The sequence below is a fragment of the Larimichthys crocea genome, unplaced genomic scaffold (genome assembly GCF_000972845.2).
Source record: "Larimichthys crocea isolate SSNF unplaced genomic scaffold, L_crocea_2.0 scaffold319, whole genome shotgun sequence".
In the NCBI taxonomy this organism is placed as follows: domain Eukaryota; kingdom Metazoa; phylum Chordata; class Actinopteri; family Sciaenidae; genus Larimichthys; species Larimichthys crocea.
Window position 1 is genome coordinate 517,975 of NW_020854203.1, and position 20,552 is coordinate 538,526.

At 41.0% G+C, this 20,552-nt stretch overlaps 1 protein-coding gene across 1 annotated transcript in view; it reads right to left on the reverse strand.

Annotated features, from left to right (window-relative positions):
• adcy5 (adenylate cyclase 5) overlaps nt 1–20,552 on the reverse strand; it is a 101,945-nt gene that overhangs the window by 41,136 nt on the left and 40,257 nt on the right. The window contains exons 2-4 of the mRNA XM_019252954.2: nt 19,402–19,551; nt 17,815–17,936; nt 344–455 (exon numbers count right to left, since the gene is read on the reverse strand). Of these exons, the coding sequence (XP_019108499.1) occupies nt 344–455; nt 17,815–17,936; nt 19,402–19,551 (384 nt within the window). The remainder of the gene's footprint in view (nt 1–343; nt 456–17,814; nt 17,937–19,401; nt 19,552–20,552) is intronic.

Genomic DNA, 20,552 nt, shown 5'->3' on the forward strand with positions numbered 1-20,552 from the left:
TAACCCTTTTCACCTCATTCACAGTCACCAGAAGGAACAATGTTGTCAGAAACAGCAGAAATGTGATCAGGCTTGCATGTTCTCAGCTCCAATATCGCACATAAATATAAGCATAACACCCAGAGTAACAAATGATCTTGCCTGAACACAACATGCTTCATTAGTCAACACATCTCTATATGCGTGCTGGAAATTGGTGAATTATTTCTACGTCCTGTCACATTTTCTGCCCATTGACATTCAGAATATTTTCTAGCTTGCTATCTTAACAAGCGTCTTTGACATTTGTGCAATTTGTGGCCTTGGCACATACATATACACATGTGTGTCGTTGCATTCTTACCGCTGCCAGCTTGTCGAAGCGGGCAAAGAGTTCATTAAGAGTCATCACCAATTCCTGCGCCGTGCATTGGGATGCCAGACTGGTGAAACCCTCGATGTCTGCAAATAAGATGCTGTAGAAACACAAAGACAAGAGAAACAGAATTCAATGTTCTTCATTCTCCCAGTTTGGATGACCAGTTCCCTCTGCACCGCTGTCCTTGTCCCTGCACTGGTGAGGCTGCAGACAGATGTGTGCTATCACCGGCCACTTCTACTCTCCTGACAGGAATGAGCTTTGACAGGAGGTGTAACCCACATGAGGTTCAACTTAAGCTGGAAATATGGTTCTGAAGATACACAATTGGGTAACTTTAGGATGGGGATCAGAAATCTCAACTATGAATTTGGCGACCTGTGCAACAAACACTCAAAAACATTCTTAAGCCAAAATGCAGGACTTATGTATTTCAATTGCATAGAAGATTTCCATCCATTGGAATTACCTAGTTTTATTATAAATGAACTAAGCGTTCAATATTAATAAAGCCAATTTGTTTGCCCAAACCCAACAGTGAAAATGAATGCAGTCATTTTGAGTTTATTAGTACTATAACATAAATCGTATTACTTGCTTCACATTCTTTTTTTTTTTGAGTAAGGAAGGTTGATTACAGTAGTAGACTCCTTACTGGCAGGAGGACAAAATTACACACATAGAAACAGCCGTGCAAATTCAAGCAAGCTATATCCATGTTCACCTTTGTACAGCCCGGGGAAGGATAACTGTAGCCTTAATCCACCCATTGTTTGTGAGTGAACATAATCAGTCATGTTGATTTGGTTATTAAGCCAATGCTAGAGGGCTTCTGGGAATCAATAGACATTTTTCACAGCAGCCAGTTTGACATGCAATAGTAGGGTCAACAAAGGTGTTACCAATGACAGAAGGTTCCGATACATTTATTGCAGCAGAGACTTTCCAGTGAGCCAACATGCACCACAGCAGCACCCTGACTCTGTTTGACCTGAATGGAACCTTAATTAACCACAAATGTCTATTCCTGTGCCACCCGTGGCCAGGTCAACGTTCACCCGTGACCACAAAGAGACTTATGACCTGATGCCATAGCAAACCCTCTCATTCAAAAAAAGTGCCATAACTGTTTAAAGCTGTTCTCGATCCAAAGATCACAATCAGGACATTGAAGACTCTGCATTAATGGAGTGACAGCACATGATCAGGAGCTTGAGGTCCACACAACGCTCACTAACACTCATTGTTCAGAATAAGGTCAATAAAGACAAGAAAGTTGCACAGTTGCATTGTTATGTTGCAAAATCGCTCTCTTGCATTGAATTTTAGGCAAAGGTTAGGCTAACTGAGCATCTTTGTTACTTGAATATACTGAGACATATGGCTGCTCCTCTCACTGAGAGATCAAGGATCATTGTGCTGTCGAATTGTTGACAGGTAACTCATAAACCAATCAAATTGTGCGGCCACTGAAGATTCACACCTCTTATAACTGTTCACAGCTAAGACCTGCTGGCCAGCTGGGTCCTTCATGTGTAGATTCTGCATGTTCAATCCATGCTTGCTTGGGTTTCCTCCAGGTGCTCAGGTTTCTTCCCACAGTCCAAACACTGGTTAAGTTAAGTGGTGACTCTAAATGATCTGGTTGTGAAAGACTTAATCTTTCTAAAGTCCATCCCCTGCCTCTCGACAAATGTCAGCTGTTATCCAACATTTTTTAAAATTAAATTTAGGAAGGGTTCCTGCTTTGCCACAGTCCATAAAATACTCGTGTAAATGTCAAAACCCATACAAAGAAAGCATTATGGCCTTTCAGCTCAAAATAACTGAAAATGAGAGAGGGATGGCAGGGTGATTGACTCTGGTTAAGATGTACGACTGAAACCACTGATGCAGATGAAAGGGGTGAGATTGTGGTTGAAGCTGCCTTGCAGAGTCTTAATGTAATACAATGCCTGTAATTTGCACTGGATATAACATTTGTGCTAATGAGGTCTTGGTCTGACAAAATGGCACAGAGTGTGGCAGAGATGGAGACCTAATACATTTGTGAGAAACTAAAAACTTAGCTCCTCTTCCCTGAGAACAAGGTAAACCGATACAGCAGAGGTCTTTTTTTGTGACTGAGGCATTTTCATTAGTCTCGAACACTCCTGACACAACAGCAGGACAGATGATCTCATCAGGCCGATTCATTTCTCTCAGAAAGAAACAAGGACAAAGGGACCGGGCTGGCAGGTAGAGGCACTAAACGGGCTCGGCATTAGCTGTGGCAGACAAATGAAACCAACAAACGTGAACAGTTCAAGTTGTTCTGTGGAGTGTCACAACCCCTTCACCGCAAAGTCACGTGCGGGGGAAGGATGTCACATTTCTCTCTTCAATAAGCATATTTATTCTCTGGTCACTGATTCCCTCCTGGGGTGAAACATGTGATAAACTTCAAAAGCAGCCTTGTGTCTTTTTATACTTACAGCTAAACATTGTGTTCCCTGCAGCAACACTTGTAATGACTCACCTGAAGATAAAATGAACTTAAAATAACCTTTAAATTAAAAAAACATCTCCCGCTTTAGGGTTAGGGTTCTGGCTTCTTATTATGAACATCAATATTCTCTGGCCGATGACGTGAAGTTTACGTATAAATAGTTATAGTATTTATAATGTTCACAGGCCAGTTGGGTATAAAAGGAAGTTACTGATTTCATTTGAATGGAGCACTGTGTTAATCCAGATAAAACAGGCCATCAGCTGATCTGTGTCAGCTGACTCTTTCAGTCACATTCACACAAATGTACAAGGCAGTCATCATAATCTGACAGCGCTGCCTCGCTCTGCTGACTGTTCATGTCACCGCTGCTCTTACAGATGCCGCTCAGTCAGAGCAGCTGGATCATAATCAGAAATGCTATTGAAACTGCTATGCCTGTGAGTCAGCTCAGCACTCATTTACAATTAATACACACTTTTACGTGTATTTATAATTAATACATACAACTCAGATGACATACAACGCTAACTAAGACTAATTGGAATCACACAGCGCTGAGTCCTGCACAATATTACATCCCTTCTGATACTACATAAACATTTTAGACCATTTTTAAATTTGGCTTTAAAACATCTGATATTACTGCAACTCTTAATGTCATCTGGCAGAAAACTGACTGTTCCACTGCAGTGTGATCAAAGGTTACAGATTTAATACACAGGACAATCTAAAATTCATGAAGCTCAGAGGACAAAGCCCTCCAGTACCTTACCACGATGATGCTGAAATCCATTTTTTTATGACTTCTTACACAATGACTGCATGCATGCTGCATAATATCTTGGCATCAGCAGCAGAGAGACTTTCTGATTTTTCTAACGTCTTCTAACAAAAGTCTTTCTCTGTTTCTAAGTCTCTAACAAGAGTCTAAGACTGAAGCCATGATATTTATTATTCAGTAACTACGTGCTCTATCCCTCAAGTGTTGAAAAGAATATCCACGAGTGGGTTTAAAAAACAAACCAAACCGTCCAAACCGCCGCGTGATCATTTCAGTAGCAGCTGTCACCTTTAAAGAAGGTTTTTTATGCGTATACACAATAGCAAAAATAGCATTAGCATTTTTGCTATAAGTTAGTACTGTGGAGGATTGTTTAGCTAAAGAATAGGGGGCCTAACACTGATGCCTGTGGCACACCGATTAGGCTCCTTATATTACTTTAACATATAATCTGGTGTTAATATGAACATGTAATACAGCACATGTGTTTTCATGTTATATAATATACTGAAATATATAGCATATAGGGAGTAAGTAGAAGTCATTGTATTGTATTTTTAAAATGATCCTGATGTAAAGGTAATACTTGTGAGTATGTCATTTATTGAGTGTGCCTGAAAGAGCACACTCTTTATTATCTCTCGGGCTTATTCTTATTCGTCTTCCGTTTCTTCCGTGTTTTTTTTGGCTCGCTTCTCCTCCCAGAGTTTTTGTCGCACGTACACAAAACAGGTATCAAAACGACCGGCTCGGCCGGGAATCGATGGCTAAGACTTTTCTAAGAGTTTTAGCAAACGGTTTTGCCAAAAATCCAGAAAAACGAAGCCAAAAAATGAATGGGTGTGTATTGCGAGAACTCTCCAGACCTAGAGTGCGTGATGTCATCGCTAGAGTGGAGAGGGGAGAGAACAATCAGTGAAAAAATAAAACGGATTTCACTACCCTGGCCTCAAATGCCCAGCTACAGACATGATTATCCCCTCAAATGTAGGAAAATTCGAGGTGATCGCAGTGATAACACTGTTGAAGCTGTCTCCTATATAGTTTTGGCTCCATACAGGCTGATTGATCGACTACTCCCGCCAACAGCCTCATAGACTCCAATGTTAAAAAAGGAGCGAAATTTTCTGGAGAAAGGCAGAAGTAACGTTTCTCTCTCTTGCTCCTGAGGGCACATTTCTTCATTTATCGACACAAAACGAATATGTAAAACGATCAGGAAGGTCTCATCGTGCCTCAGGTTAAGCCGGTTCAATGATTGGAATTACGGTTTGGCCAAAAGTCCTTCCTTTTCGAGAGGAGTTCTCAGCATTTTCTCTCAGTCTCTAACTGACATTCTAACAGGTGCAGATCAGCTGCTGCTGATTAGGTCCTGGTTGCTTGGCAACCTCAGCCTGCGTGAAGGAGAAGAGGGGGGAGGGGCCACCAGAAGCCGAGCGGCAGCCATTTTAGTAGTTCTTGGCACTTAATTTGAACTTGTCTGTCTAAAATGGCAGACAGAGACAGCAGAGCAGCTAGCTCGTTAACATGCTAATGATAATTACCATTAGCCACTAGGAATTAAATACATGCTAATATTAACATGGTAATGCCAACATGGTAATGTTAATTGCTAGTGCATCAGCGTTAACATGCTAATGTTAACATGCTAATGCTAACATGCTAATGCTAACATGCTAATGTTAACATGCTAATGCTAACATGACAATGCTAACATGTTAATGTTAACTGTTAGCCCATCAGCGTTAACATGCTAATGCTAACATGCTAATGCTAACATGCTAATGTTAACTGTTAGCCCATCAGCGCTAACATGCTAATGTTAAAATGCGAATGCTAACATGCTAATGTTAACATGCTAATGCTAACATGCTAATGTTAACATGCTAATGTTAACTGTTAGCCCATCAGCGCTAACATGCTAATGTTAACATGCGAATGCAAACATGCTAATGTTAACATGCTAATGCTAACATGCTACTGCTAACTGCTAGCCCATCAGCATTAACATGCTAATGTTAACATGTTAATGTTATCATGCTAATGTTAATTGTTAGCGCATCACCGTTAAAATGCTAATGCTAACATGCTAATGTTAACATGTTAATGCTAACATAGTAATCATAACATGGTAATGCCAACATGTTAATGTTAACATGCTAAAGCTAACATGCCAATGCTAACATGCTAATGTTAACTGTTAGCCCATCAGCGTTAACATGCTAATGGTAAAATGCCAATGTTAACTGTTAGCACATCAGCGCTAACATGCTAATGCTAACATGCTAATGTTAACTGCTAGTGCATCAGCGCTAACATGCTAATGGTAAAATGCCAATGGTAACTGCTAGCCCATCAGCGTTAACATGCTAATGGTAACATGCTAATGCTAACATGCTAATGTTAACTGTTAGCCTATCAGCACATCAGCGCTAACATGCTAATGTTACCATGCTAATGTTAACTGTTAGCCCATCAGCGCTAACATGCTAATGCTAAAATGCGAATATTAACATGCTAATATTAACATGCTAATGTTAACATGCTAATGTTAACTGCTAGCCCATCAGCGTTAACATGTTAATGTTAACATGCTAATGCTAACATGTTAATGCTAACATGTTAATGCTAAAATGCTAATGTTAACATGTTAATGCTAACATGCTAATGTTAACTGCTAGCCCATCAGTGTTAACATGCTAATACTAACATGCTAATGCTAACATGCTAATGCTAACTGCTAGTCCATCATTGTTAACATGCTAATGCTAAAATGCTAATGCTAATTGCTAGCACGTAAGCGCTAGCTGCTCCTGTGTCTAAATAAACATGTTAAAAATGACTGTTTGAGGTGTGCTTTTTGAATACAGACCCCCAGCAACAGCCCACTCGTCACTCTCAAAATTTCTTTTCTAGTACTAAATTTGCTGAGCAGTGTCGACGGGGCCAGAGTCAGGCACACTCAAAATTTCTTTAGAAATTTTTCTAGTTATTATTATTATTTGCTTGATTCATTATGTTTCTTTTGTATGCTTAGTAACTTTATTATTATTATTTTATATAACTCAATATAATGAAAATTGAATGAGTTATATTTCTCTTGCTCCTGCAACGATGATTCAGTTTGACGCCACATATTTAGCTCTGGATTATAAAATCGTAGCAGAGCCAGGTGATATTCAGTTAGATGATAATTGTTGTCATAGTTTGATTTTGCAACAGTTTTCAGACTATATCTTTCTGAGTCAGAGCCGCGGGAAGGACAAGAGAGGGCTTTAAATAAACAAAGACTGCTTCAAACCAAACAAGCTCACATGGATCTCACAGGATAGGTGCCTGCTGCACAGCCAAGAACATGGTGTGTTTGTACAGTACAGTGTGTGTGGGTTGGACGTGCTGGAGTGTTTATGTTCATATATGCACATGCAAATGTTTTGCATTCTGGTTATGTGACATTCATTTTGTCTCAGTGTTGCAACGGGGGTCTTTTCAGGGTTTTTCTTTCAGCTGCCCACATGTCAAGAGCACTAACATGTTCTAATGAACCTCGGTTTCAAGATGTCTAAATTTCCTTAATTTGTGTCTCAGGCTGAAAAGGATTAAGAGTCCCCACTCTCGGGCAGACATTTCTGAGAATAATTGATTGTTTTCGATGAACTGTAGCATGGGAGGTCGAGTGGAACCAGACTACTTGACCAACGTGTCTGAGCTCAGAGACAGGAATGCTGGGTAGAAGCAGTGCTAGTCGAACAGCAAAAGCAAGAGAGAGAGAGAGCGAGAGCGAGAAAGGGAGGGAGGGAAGAAGGCATGCCTCTAGAGAGAGTGAAGGGAAGTGAGTGCTTTAATTCACTTGCTTTTAAAATAAAACCTCTTTATATGCTGATTAAAAATGAAACAAACTGCACTGCACCTCAACATTTACATTACTTCCAAACCACAGACACATGCATTAATCTGACTCATCCATCGGGTTCAAACCAAGATTATTTATTATTTATCCTAAAACAGTTTTATACAGTTCTTTACTCATGGGATAACAGCAAATTGAACTTCAAACAGCATTAAATTACAATGACATCAACAAGTGCTAATGAAAAACACAAGGCAACACAGTCAGAATTGCAGGTCATGTTTTTTCTCAAGTAAGAAACAATGAATCAGCACCACAAATGCTGCAAACTAAATCTTTGTCTGTTCACAGTTCACAGTCACCATTAAGGAAATATATTTGGCATGGAGCTAAAAGGTCCTTTATGGTCTTCTGACTACTCAAGGTGCTTTTACACAACATAATCCAGTCACCCATTCATACACAAATGGCACTGGCTGCTCATCGGTTTTTGGAAACCAACCATTCACACACAATCACACACCAACGGTGCAGCATCAGGAGTAATTTGGGGTTCAGTATCTTGCCGAAGGACACTTTGACATGCAGACTGGAGGAGCGGGGGAATCGAACCACCGATCATCTGATTAGTGGACGACCTGCTGTGCCTCCTGAACACATCCATGGGTGTTATTAATGTGTGGACACTGGGCACTAGGCAGAGGAGCGCAGCATGATTTAAGTAAATTCAACTTAAACCTTACTTTCTGTGGCTGATTTCAAGGTTCAATCACATTAATTCAATTCTTTAAAATGTATATTTTTGATAAACGTTGCTCTCAGATTGTCTTACGATGGAGCTATATTTAATTAAATACATAATGCACAGATTTCCTGATGGATTATCAGGAATTATCCCCACTGACACAGCGAGGCAGAGTGCAAAGCCACTTCCCACAGCCTGATGTAACATCAGAGGCGACAGTGGGTGGCGAGTTACAAAAGCAGCAGAGTGAGAGAGGGTTATGAGAAAGAGACCTGAGGTCTTCCAGTGCTATTTAATCGTTACCTCGGTGATGAGTTACTCATTACAACACAACACTAAATCCTGGGGACTTTTGCTTTCGTAAGCGACTTCAGAGGAAATCCTGAACTGAGAGTGTCCCGGGGGGAAAACATGTTGGACATTTTATTTTGCATCTGATGAAACAAATAAAGCAAACGCAACGGTTAACACTATTTCAGTTTGTTTGATGTTGTGTCCTTTGAGGATTTAAGGCAATAAATCATTTTCATGTTCCCAGCTGACAGCAAACAAAAACAGATGGAAGGCTTTAAAATGATAAGCATGCAGTCCTGTGAAAATGTGAATTCCTTTGAGACAAATCTATGATGCACTACTGGTTTCAGATCAGTTTGTAGTTTGGGTTTGGGATAAACAGAGTGACTAATTGAAGGGTGACTGAGGACAGCAGAAACAGTTTGAGGATGAGAGCTGAATGGAAAGAAACCCGAAATCAGTAGCTATTACATGTGTGGCTCACGTAGCATTGCATACAATTTTGGTTGGTTTGGCGACACCTGTGGTAACCGGTTGTAAAAGCAAATGCGAGCAGAGGAACACTCCTCGGACAGGAATAACTACAACAGAAGAGCAGCTGGTGTATTTGTTTAAGCTGCATTTAGACAAACTGACTTTTCAATAAAGAGGTCAGGTGACGAGTGGCCCTTTTTCCATCATTTTGTGCGAAACCCTGACCTGATTTTATGCTGCACACACCATAAGTCTGCGAACAGCAGGGCACAGTAAATGCAGCTGGCTACCTGGCTGAGAAGTCGGAGGTGTGCAGTCTGTCGCCTGCAGCTCTTCATCTAACAGCTCCTGACTCTTCCATTACTCACTGACATACTTCAAACTGACCGGCTGTCAGAAAATGACTTTTGTCTGTTTTGTAGAGTCACTTCTGACACATTGCACACATTGCATTTCCTGTGACTGCAGAACAATAAAAGTTAAATGGTTTTAATGTGAAGCTGCAGCAGCAGGTAATGTTCACTCTGCATTAGCAATAACTAGACAGTAAGAAATATTTATTTAAATGGGAATCTTCAAGATTATTACGTTTAGGTGTGTCAATAAAGAAATATATACCTGTACTCTGTGTGCATTGGCTGAATGTTCTAAAAGGCTGTGGTGCCTACAGTGAACTGGGCTTTAATGTATACTGCGCTAGCTTGTCTAATCTGAGTCCTATAACTTTCAATCAGTCAGTCAATCAAACTATTTGTAGAGCCTTTCATACAGGGAAGTGCTTCACAGATGACAAGCCAATAATAAGACAGACCAGTGTTAACCGTGACAGAGTGAAATAAAAAGTAGATTAAAATTAAAAAATAGATTTTAAAGCTGTAATATTAAAAGAATTGACATGTGATTCATTTACTGTGTGATGTACTGGTTTAAAGTTATAAAGAATGGATGGCGTATCCGTGATGTCACCCACAGGTTTCTGAAGAGACGGTCAGAGTGGTAGCTCTGGCCACCGCCATGTTGGCAGTCTTGATTCTTCCACCTTATGGCTAATCTAAAAGATGCAAAGACGTGGCTCGTCAGCAGACCTGAGGGGGTCCAAATGACACCTGGTTGCTAAAATAAGGCATTTGTAATGGCACCCACCTGCCAATCAAAGCAGCACAGTTGTCATGAACGGGGAAATTAGCTATAGAGACCAAAACAGTTTTTGTACCAGGCGGCTGTAACAGGGACGTCACTAGGTTTAAGAAACTGGGGTGGCTTAGCCTATAGAGGAGAAAAGTTATTGCGCGCGCCGAAAAATTTTTCAGAGCACCAATTAAAGCTATAATCCCAATATACATTATTCGACCCGCCCTAGCCCGCCCCGCCAATAAAGTGGAACATTCTCTACCCGCACCGTCCCGCCCCGCGGGCGGACCGCGGGTGCCCGCGGTTTCGGGCCGGCCCGCGCATCACTAGTGTGGAGTCGAATCTTGGGAGTTCGCCCCGGAGAAACTACTTCGGCCCTGGAGAAGACGGATCTCCCCTGTGTTTCCCGACCACGGTCAGGAAACGAATAGCGGGAATGGTTAACAGAAGTCATCTCAACTAGCTAGCAGCAGCTAGGAACTTTCAGAGCTGGCCAGCTGGGATTCAAACACGGAACATTTTGGTTTATTAATTACATGGAACTTTTCTGCTGTTAGCTAAGTGTTACTACCAGCAGTGATGAATGCTTACTTTCTTGAAAAAGGCTCTAATGTCCATCCTTCACCCATGCGTTCGCGCTCTGCTCTTGCCGCTGTGAGGTTCGGCTCTGTGTACTTCAGAGGTAAACACGCAAGCGGCAGTGAGCAGGGTCGCATGGAAAACATGGACTGGAATTTCAGTGATGTGGGCGTTCTCTATATGAAAAAGTGGAATGGATTGTATAATGACGCACTGAAGGGGCTCTCTCTACCGTACCCGATGAAATGAGATTTATGATCATATTTAAGTGAATAATGACAGTTTATATGATTATTGGTTTAAACTCATATTCTGGCCACTTTGTATTGCATAAATAGGCATTTTTTTGTGAAAAAAAATTTAATAAATAAAAATAATAATAAAACACCACCAAATTATTTAGGGGGGCTTGAGAATATTTTAGGGGGGCTGAAGCCCCCCTAAAATAGGCCTAGTGACGCCACTGGGCTGTTAACATGTTTATTTCTTTTTTTTAAGAAAAATGTGGGGAGAGAGAGATGGGGAATGACATATGGGGGCCACAGATCGGATTCCAACTCTGGGCTTCTGCAGCAAGAACTGAGCCTTTGTACGTGGGGCGGCTGCTCAACCATCTGAGCTAAACACTGTCCCAAACATGTTTATTTCTGCTGTGAAGTTGGACATTTTAACATGGACTTATGGAGACTGAGTCGTTCTGGAGCCGGCTTCAAGTGGCCATTCAAGGAACTGCAGTTTTTGGCACTTCGGCCTCACTTCACTTCAGCCCTTAGGTGAGAAGTGTTATGTGATTCAAATTAAGGGTCTTATCACATTTCTTCTATTGCTGCTTACATCCATGAAGAGGTTTTAGTTTTTAATGGATTGCCTGTCCAAATTAAAATGTAACAAATTTATATCAAAATTTATCACATGGGACAACAAACTGTCTATTTTCAACATAAAGCATGTTTTATGAGAGTGAGAAAAGGAAGTGGAAATGCAGATGTTTACTGTAAACTGTCACTTCTCAGCAAGAGGTGAAGAGAAACCAATTGATGGGAAACCAGGCGACAAACAGAGAGTCATATGATATACAGGCAGAGCAGCCACCACAAAAATCTGTTGCGGGTCAGACCTCAGCTGATCCAAAGCTGTGCTTCGCTGGCCTTGTTTGACCCTGTCATCCCTCTCTAATCTGGCACTACCACCGCCACCAGCCAGCTGCCTTTCATCTGCCCCCCCTGGCCGCTTAACCCCGCTGCTCCGCTGGTGGCTCGCTAACTACAGCCAGGAAAAAAAAATGTCACACAGACCCTCCAGTCCTTTTCATCTTTGTTTGGCTCAGCTTCTCTTCCTCTGCGTTTCATTCTGTATTCCTCTTCCTATCTTCATTTCCTGTTATGTCCTGACCTTACAGCTCATTGTTCATTTGGGAGATCATTGGCAAACTACGTGCATTGATGCTGTCCTCCCTCTCATCTCTAAATCTTGCAAAACATCTGACATCTGGATACAAATCCTTCAGGCTGAGTTTGATCTCATCCTGCAAGAAAGTGTAACAATTAATCGACTAAATATTGCTTTACATTATCAGTCACTGTTAAAGTAGCAATCTTATCTAGACAGTGAACATCAGCTGATTTGTATGTTTTATGTCTGCTGCATGCGTGCGTGTGGCTGTCTGCTCACCCAAGGACAGATTCTCAGGTCAGGCCTGGCTCCAACAGCATCAACAGAACAGCCTTATGTAAAACCCGCAAACATAATTAACTGCATCACACGCACGCACACACCAAAAACACCATGTGTGTTTCCTGTGCAGTGTCAATTCTTGTCCTCACTTCAAAAAGAACATGGGAGAACAAAGGCAAGGTCAGTTCTTCTAATTTATGCAATGTTTTTTCCATGTCTTTCTCTTCAGGGTGCTGCTGGCCTACATCTGCAGCAACAGCAGCTACAGTCACAGTGTTCGGAATATTTCCCCAAACGCTGACAGGGCGACCCGGCAGCGTCTCGACATCCACCCCAAAGCCCTCTTGCATAATACCTGAGTCAGCACACATTTTGGCCTCATTGCTGAAGCCAGAGCACATCAGTTTACTCCCAAGGACAAACACAAGTGAGATGTCACACTGTCAGGAAAAGGTACAGCAGAATTGTATCTACATAACATACACATTTGTTGAAAGTCAGTAGTTTTTTTCAATAGTGCCAACTATGCCTGCAGAGCTAAAAATACATACCCCAAGTGACATGATATTACTTTAAACAATGATATAATCAGCCAGATTACTCCATGCACTGAAGTCCTTGTTGCTGCTAATTCTCTTGACTTGAGAGACAGATGGAGAGAGTGTAGCTGAATTATAGACTTATAAGACTTTACATTCAACTGTTTTGATTTAACTTGGTAAATAAAAGACTGTAGGCGTATTTTATAATCCATATTTCTTATGAATTTCATTATTAGCCCTTCACACTTATTGGTACCACAGGATTGGTATTAGCTAACAGGTCTTGAGCCTTGCGGATGGCTCTGTGATGCAGTGTAAATTAATTACATGCTAACGTCAGCATGCTAACTTTCCCACACACAACAATGGGTGATGTTCATCTTCCTAGTCTAGTTTATCTAACAATCTAACATGTAAATTAGCATTAAATACAAAGCACAGCTGAGACAGATGGGACCGTCAGTTTTGCAGCTATTCGATCATAAACCAAAGGGTTGGAAATTAATTTTGACTGACAAATTCAGTAGGGTACATCGTCTGGGCATCATCGTTATGTGTACACACCTTTGTGATAATCCATTCAGTAGATGTTTGAACGTCGGACCTTCAAACATCCAGAAATCCATTTAGCATTCAAAGACGTAAAATACTTGCATGCTTAGAAAGACAACTTATAACTTGGTGCACCCTCAAAGACTTAAGGCCCACCGGAGGCGTTACGGCCGCGTACGGTACTTAAGACTTAGAACGGCAACCAGTAGGAGACAGTGGTGCCAACACAAGGACCCGATTCCACACCAAGGAGAGAACTCTGCTCAACTGGCAGCGTTACTCAAACAGGATTGAACCTAAGACTCTACAGCAGTGTTTTTCAATCCTGGTCCTCGGGGAACACTGCCCTGCATGTTTGAAAAACACTGCTTTACAGTAGATGTGCTTTTTACTAGGGATGGGAATCGAGAACCGGTTCTTGTTGAGAACTGGTTCCATGTGTTTCAACTCCATGGAATCGTTTGGCAGTTTATTTAACGATTATCTTATCAATTCCAGAAAGCACGAATTACGTCACGTAACTTCCGCAAGAAGTTACGCACGCTCGATTCCAGCAAGCACGACTAATTACACCACGTAACTTACGCAAGTGTCGCACGTGCAGTGCAATCAGTAGTAAACAAGGGCACCCACTCAGTTCAAACGCTCCAAAGTTTGGCTGCATTTTACCAAAAAAAGACTTGCAATCATTGCAAAGTGGAGATAACAGCGTCGGGAGGGAACACGACGAACATGCAGAAACATTTGCGCACACAACATGCAATATTTTTAAATGAATGTCGTGTTTTTGACACGCTTCGGACTGGAGATAAACTCAACCTAGCAGCAGCAGCCAGGCTATGACCACCTCTGCGGTTACTACGGAAGGTAACTCTGGTAAGTAACACACTGCCTACCACGTTAGCACGATGTGCCTCTTTGTAAAACATGCTACATGCCTCTTTTGACCTCGCTGTTGGTTTTTTAAGGTCGTGATACTTCTAACTAAACAAAGTTGATGCTGATCAAACTGTTTGTTCTCCTTTTTTTCCCAAATGAGAATCGACCAAGAATCGAATCGTTAAGCAGAATCGATAATGGAATCGGAATCGTAAAAATCTTATCAATTCCCATTCCTACTTTGTGCTACTTAACTTACTGTAACTGTAACTGTAGTTTAGCTTGAATTAAAATGTTGCCTTTTAGAGTTCAGCTGTGGCCAGACAGAGGAGTAGAAACACACTCAATGCATATCCACTGCAGTAACAAGCTCTGGACCCCAAGACCCCCTCTCCAACTCCCATCTTACTTTCAGTTGTAGCAGTGGGAGCTGTCACTTCTCCTCCTGTTGTTACTCTTGCCTCTCAGCAGAGCCCTAATTACTGAAAAGCCACTAGCCCGCTCCTCGACAGACCGAGTCACACCTGGTTAGCAACCCGTTAACCACACACTTATGTCCACAGACAGAATTCAACCAAGCTTAGCAGATGCTGCTAATGTGCCGCCTACTCCCCAGTGAGTCACAAGAAAGCCTACAGTGGGACACTCCATAGAACAAAAAAAAACATTTATTTTACTTTTTGCATTTTTGGTTGTTTGCTCCGAAAATGCAGATTTCTGTCAATTTGTCTCTTATAATGATGTAAAGGGTAACGTCTTCACAGGTAAGAACGAGTTACAAATAGCTGAATTCTTTCTTTGTGTTTGACTCTTAATTTAACAACGCAAGAATTGTTGTAATGGCTAAACGTGCAATGTGTATGTGCTTGTTCATGAGCGCTCATGTGTCTTTAACTTTTAAACTTAAAAAGAATCATAATTCCTGATAATGATCGCATTAATACTGATGAAAAGACCTCTGTTTACAAGAGCTCCAAGTACGGGACCTAATGCTCCAACCCCCAAGGATTCACAGAGACACATCAAAGTGATAAAAGGATTCAATAGCGCCGATTATGTTTTGAGGTTTGGGCTTCCACCTGACTGTGACAGCCACAGGCCATAAAACTCTCACTGCCCAGCTTTAAACACACACGCAGTGTCTTATTCCCCCACAAGGTGGTGCCAAACCTAACCACGGTTGTTCATCTTCATCTGTCCTGTGTGGTTACACAGTACAAAAGGATCTCCTGTTTTATCAGCTCAGTGTTCACAGTTCACATCACACCAAAACCCGTGAAGGCATCAACCAACGAAATCATCAATCAGGGCTCAATCAACGACAAGAAAAAGATCAAGACGACCACTCACATCTGCCGCCAGAGACTATCACCTCCCCACGTACACCCCGTTATCACATGATGGAATCCACAAAAGGGAGACACCACTGAAGCATCCATCCCTTCAATCCCTACTGTGTGTAAGTGTATCTGTTCTGTTCATGTTACAAGAACTGAAGCATCTCCCTGACAACTGAGCTAACTCTGCAGATGAAAGCCACGAGATGCGGCTGCAAGCTCTGTAAAATCTCCACTAAGTGGGAGGATTTTGTACCTGCTACACGCAAGGTCTAATTACTCTGATCATTTTGCAGTAAGGAGTAAAATGACAACAAATAATGACGTGTTTAATATTTCAAGCCTTCACCTTCCTCCCCTAAAACTATCATCAAGACTCCTCCTGAAGAAACAGCTAATGCTGATCAGCATCAAGGTGAACATCAACACTTATCGATCTATATCTGTAAAAAGTCTGTCCTATTCAGAAATGTTTCATCTAGTGATATCAACTGAACACCTGTTTCAATTCTGGAGTGAGAAAACTCAAACTTCTGAAGGATTTGTTGTTTATAGACACAAACTCTCTCATCTGAAATAATCTGAGGGCCCGAACCTGCCCACATAATGTTCCAGCTGATAGAGTACAGGGGGAATATGTAAAATATAGTAAACATGCATCTGTCCATGTGTGTGAGAGCACAAGTTTGTTTTTTTAGAACATGCATTGAAGCAGGTCTTAAAGACATAAACACATTGTAAATAAAAGATTTATCAACAATGTTCTTCATATTCTTGGTTGTTTTCTTTATGTTGACCAGTGACTGTGGATCAGAGTTTATTCTAATACTGAGTCGTCAATATTTTCACATCACATTCTAAGTGATTTCAGCTCTTACATAGTTACTGATACTGTACGCAGAGACAGGTGATAAATACTCTGGGAAAATACCATGCAGCCTATTGTCATGGCAACGCCTGCACTTCTCCCACCTCTTCTGCCTTTGTCTGTGGGTGGGCTGCGCCATTCAGGATTCATCTGGATTAAATCCTGATTCACAATTCGTTTAAGATTTTAAACATGTTTTTTTGGACATGATTCTAAACATTGTCTTTACACTGTGTGGGCGAACTGATGCAGCAAAGTGACTGGTCTTTATCAGCTGTTCTCAACATGTCCTCCCTCCTCTTTATGGAAGTTTTAAAGGTGTAAACCTGAAACAACAAACCTACTTATGTCTTTATTACCATATGTCCGCTAAAAATGCACAAGTTGCACCATAATGTAGGGCTGCACCAGAAGTGGAATTTTTAATTCAGATTAGGGTTCAATCTTAGTTTAGCTAAACTTTATAAATCAGGTTCAAATGTAACACCAGCTACGTTGCGAGAGTAAAACAGTTTGATCAGTTTAAAGTGTGTACGATTTAGTGTGTACATCTAGCAGTGTTACAGATTGCAACCAACTGAATACTCCTCGCCTCACCCTCCTTTCCTGAGAAAAAGAAAACCGTGATAAGCTTTGTCTAGTGCCTGGTTTTACTTTTTCTGTCCTGGTCTACTGTAAAAACCCATCACTGTAGATAAAAAGCTCACCTTATCTAAGTTAAGTTTAAGACTTAAACTACTTTTTTTTTTTTTTACATTTTATTTCTATACATTTCTTTTCTTTTAATTTATTTATATATTTATTTCCCTTATCTCTTTATTGCGTGTTTGATATTGTTTGATCATTATTCACAATCCTCTATCTCCTATTTCATCTCCTTAATATCCATGATTGTACATGAATTATCATTTTTTCTGTATAGATGAAACTGACAACTGATAAATAATGATTTACTAAAAAAATATTTGATTCAGGTTCAGTAGCACCTAAAAACTCATCATAATATACTACACTTACAAAGGCTTGGGCCATAAAGGTTTGTATTTTTATACTGAATATTAATTAGCTGTGTCCTTGTGGTGTCGTGTGTCTTCATGTATGTGTGCATTGTTACTCCTCTTCAGAGGTTACAGGCAGCTTGGAATGATTTGTGGAGATGTCGACAAAACGTGTTATTTATAGCAGCTTCAATGAGCTGCTCATCATCACCGTGACCCCTCCTCTCCTTGTGGGCAGGGGGGTGGGGCCTAGGGTTTTACCTGACGTTGTCGTGCTTCTGGATGTAGATCTTGTGAAACATCATGTCCTCCTGCTTGGCGTTGATGTCAGCTTTCATCTCCATGGCAACGTGGCGGGGAAGCACTGACAGCAGGAGACGTTCCTGCAAGGAAGTGTGGGCGGGGGAGGTGGGGTGAAAGGGAGTGGGTTCAGCGGACAATTATAAGTACGTTAAGAGGTGGAAGCTTCGGCTTTCAGAGGGGAGGCAGTGTGACTAACACGTCTGAATAAGTCTAAGAATAAACCTCCCGATGGTCATGAATAACAGCCTACAAAGTGATTAAACAATTATGTTTACACATAATTACAGCTGATGGAAAAATACACATCGGCATGAAGACATAATGTGTTAATGTGCATTTATATTAACTGTGTGTCTGGAAAATATTAATCCCAGATGTGATTTTGTGTGTATCCTGCAATACAAAATATGATAACTGATAAAAACATTACTCCTGTTTAAGTAGAGCTGGATTAGCTTGGCTCAACACGTTGTGAAATGTGTACAGACAAAAGCACAGAGGACATAAGGAATAAAGTCTGCTATGATTCCCAAGGTGCATGCTTCAAACTGTCATGTGAGCTGTTAAGGGTGAGCTGCGGCTTTAAAATATTTAGCAGTTAAAATCACTTCATTTTGGACTGCAGTTTGGGCGTAGGGTGAAACTGAATGCACTGTCTTGTTCAGATTTGCAACAGGAAAGCTTTCTAAAGCTCTAATAATAACAATACTAATAATTAATAATGTGCCTCTGACTGGCTTCTCTTCAACAGCAATAGCAGTCAAGCTGGATGAAAAAAGATTTCTTAGAAATAATTCAAACTACTGGCCAGCAAACCTGCAGAATTATTAAATCAATAAGGACGCTGCCATGTTTCTCTGTTGTGGAACATTGAGGATATCACTTAAGGGAAAATTCCAAAAGGTCAATTACAGAAAGGAAAATAGAAATCAGCAGTTCCTTACTCCACAGCAGAGAGGTGGGTAAGTTTAGGAGAAGATGTGCATTCAACACAACAAAAGTGAATGATGGAAAATGTTCCATTTTCCAACTACAGTGTTTCCCATACACCACGGCACATCCTGAACTGATCAGCCCCAAACTGTCAGGAGATTGAGATGAATTAAGAACTGAATAACAACTAGCTGTTTGTCTCAGCTGTGAAAATGAAATCAGATGTGGATTTTAATAACTTGCTGGGTTGCACTAAACTGGAGAGGAAGAAACACAGGGTTTACTGTATTTCTGTTATTGCATGTGAACGCTGAAGAATGGCAGAGAGTTTCAGTGTGCAACTTTCGGGTGTGACAGATGAAACACAAACAGATACGGCACGGTATGTCAGGGAATCACATGCGCATAGTCTCTATTGATTATTAACTTTTAATCGCAGTGAAACATATGCCTGCGGTGTGCATGTAAACACTGCATAGCCACAATCATCCTCAATAAAAATAAAGCGATGGAACTGCAACGATGAGTGTTTTGTACTCTTTATTTACTTTTAACAGATAAAACTTTGACAAGGCCCGTCACCCGTCACCATAAATCTGCGCTCGCTCTCACCTGCTGTTGGTTTTCCCTCTGGGAGTGAAGGCGAGCCTGGATGCATTCCCTGGTCTCCTGGAAGGCCTGCCTCTGGGAGCCCTCAGCGGGGTAATGGGTGCACACTCCCACGATGTTGGTACAGGAGAAGATCAGCACGTTGGAAACTATCTGTGGAAGAGAAGCAGCATCCATGTGAGACAGACGTCATCCAGGTTCAAATCATTGGTGGGGACATTTGTCCCTTGACATTTTCCTTTCTCTCTCCTTCCTGTTGCTCTCTACCAATATAAACTACAACTAAATCAATTCCTTTTGATTGCTCGCATCCAGCTGAGAGATTTTATGCCCTGTTGAACATTAACCTTCACTATGCAGTTGAACAAGGGGACTATAGTTTAGGCTCACTCTCTTTTGGAGTATTTAAGCATCAAATGTCTATTTATTTATAGAGTAGAGCATGTGCACTGCAAGTATACTCTGTTTCAAAACGTGCTATGTAACTACAGTTAGTATCATTATGTCACACCTATCATGCAGTAATGTGAGAATAAAACACAGGATACACACATCATAAATTTTACTAATGTGCAATCAGTAGGTAGCCGGTTAATGATTTACATATAGGACAGAGTTAATACTGCTTTACTGTGGCTGACAGTACTGGTGCACAATGACCAAGGACAGAACAAGTCTGGTTCTTCTCCAAACAGGTGCATGACTTCTCGGTGACTGATGATGACTGTGAATCCTAACAAAGAACAATGTGTATGCAGGTGTTTACGAATCTGATGCAAGAAGGTGAACATAGATTTAGTTTGAATACACACCTGGAGACTTTTCAGCAGCATAAGCAGTTTGTTCAAAGAAGAGTGTTCATTTTAAATCATAGGAACAAACTATATTAGAGCTGAAAGCGGTTGATTGATTAGTTGATTGACAGTCAAGTCAGATCAGAAAGCTTCTTATTCTCTCTTCTTATCTGTCCATTTTCTGTTACCGCTTATCCTTAACAGGGTCACCAGCTTCTTATTCTGAGCCTCAGTTATAAAGAACTTGTCCTTAACTTGGACAGTGAAAGCTGAGTAGTTTGTGCTTAATGTCAAATGCTTAAAACAACAGTCATCATCTGTTCAAGAGCAAAAAACAGACACAAAATTACATATGTAATA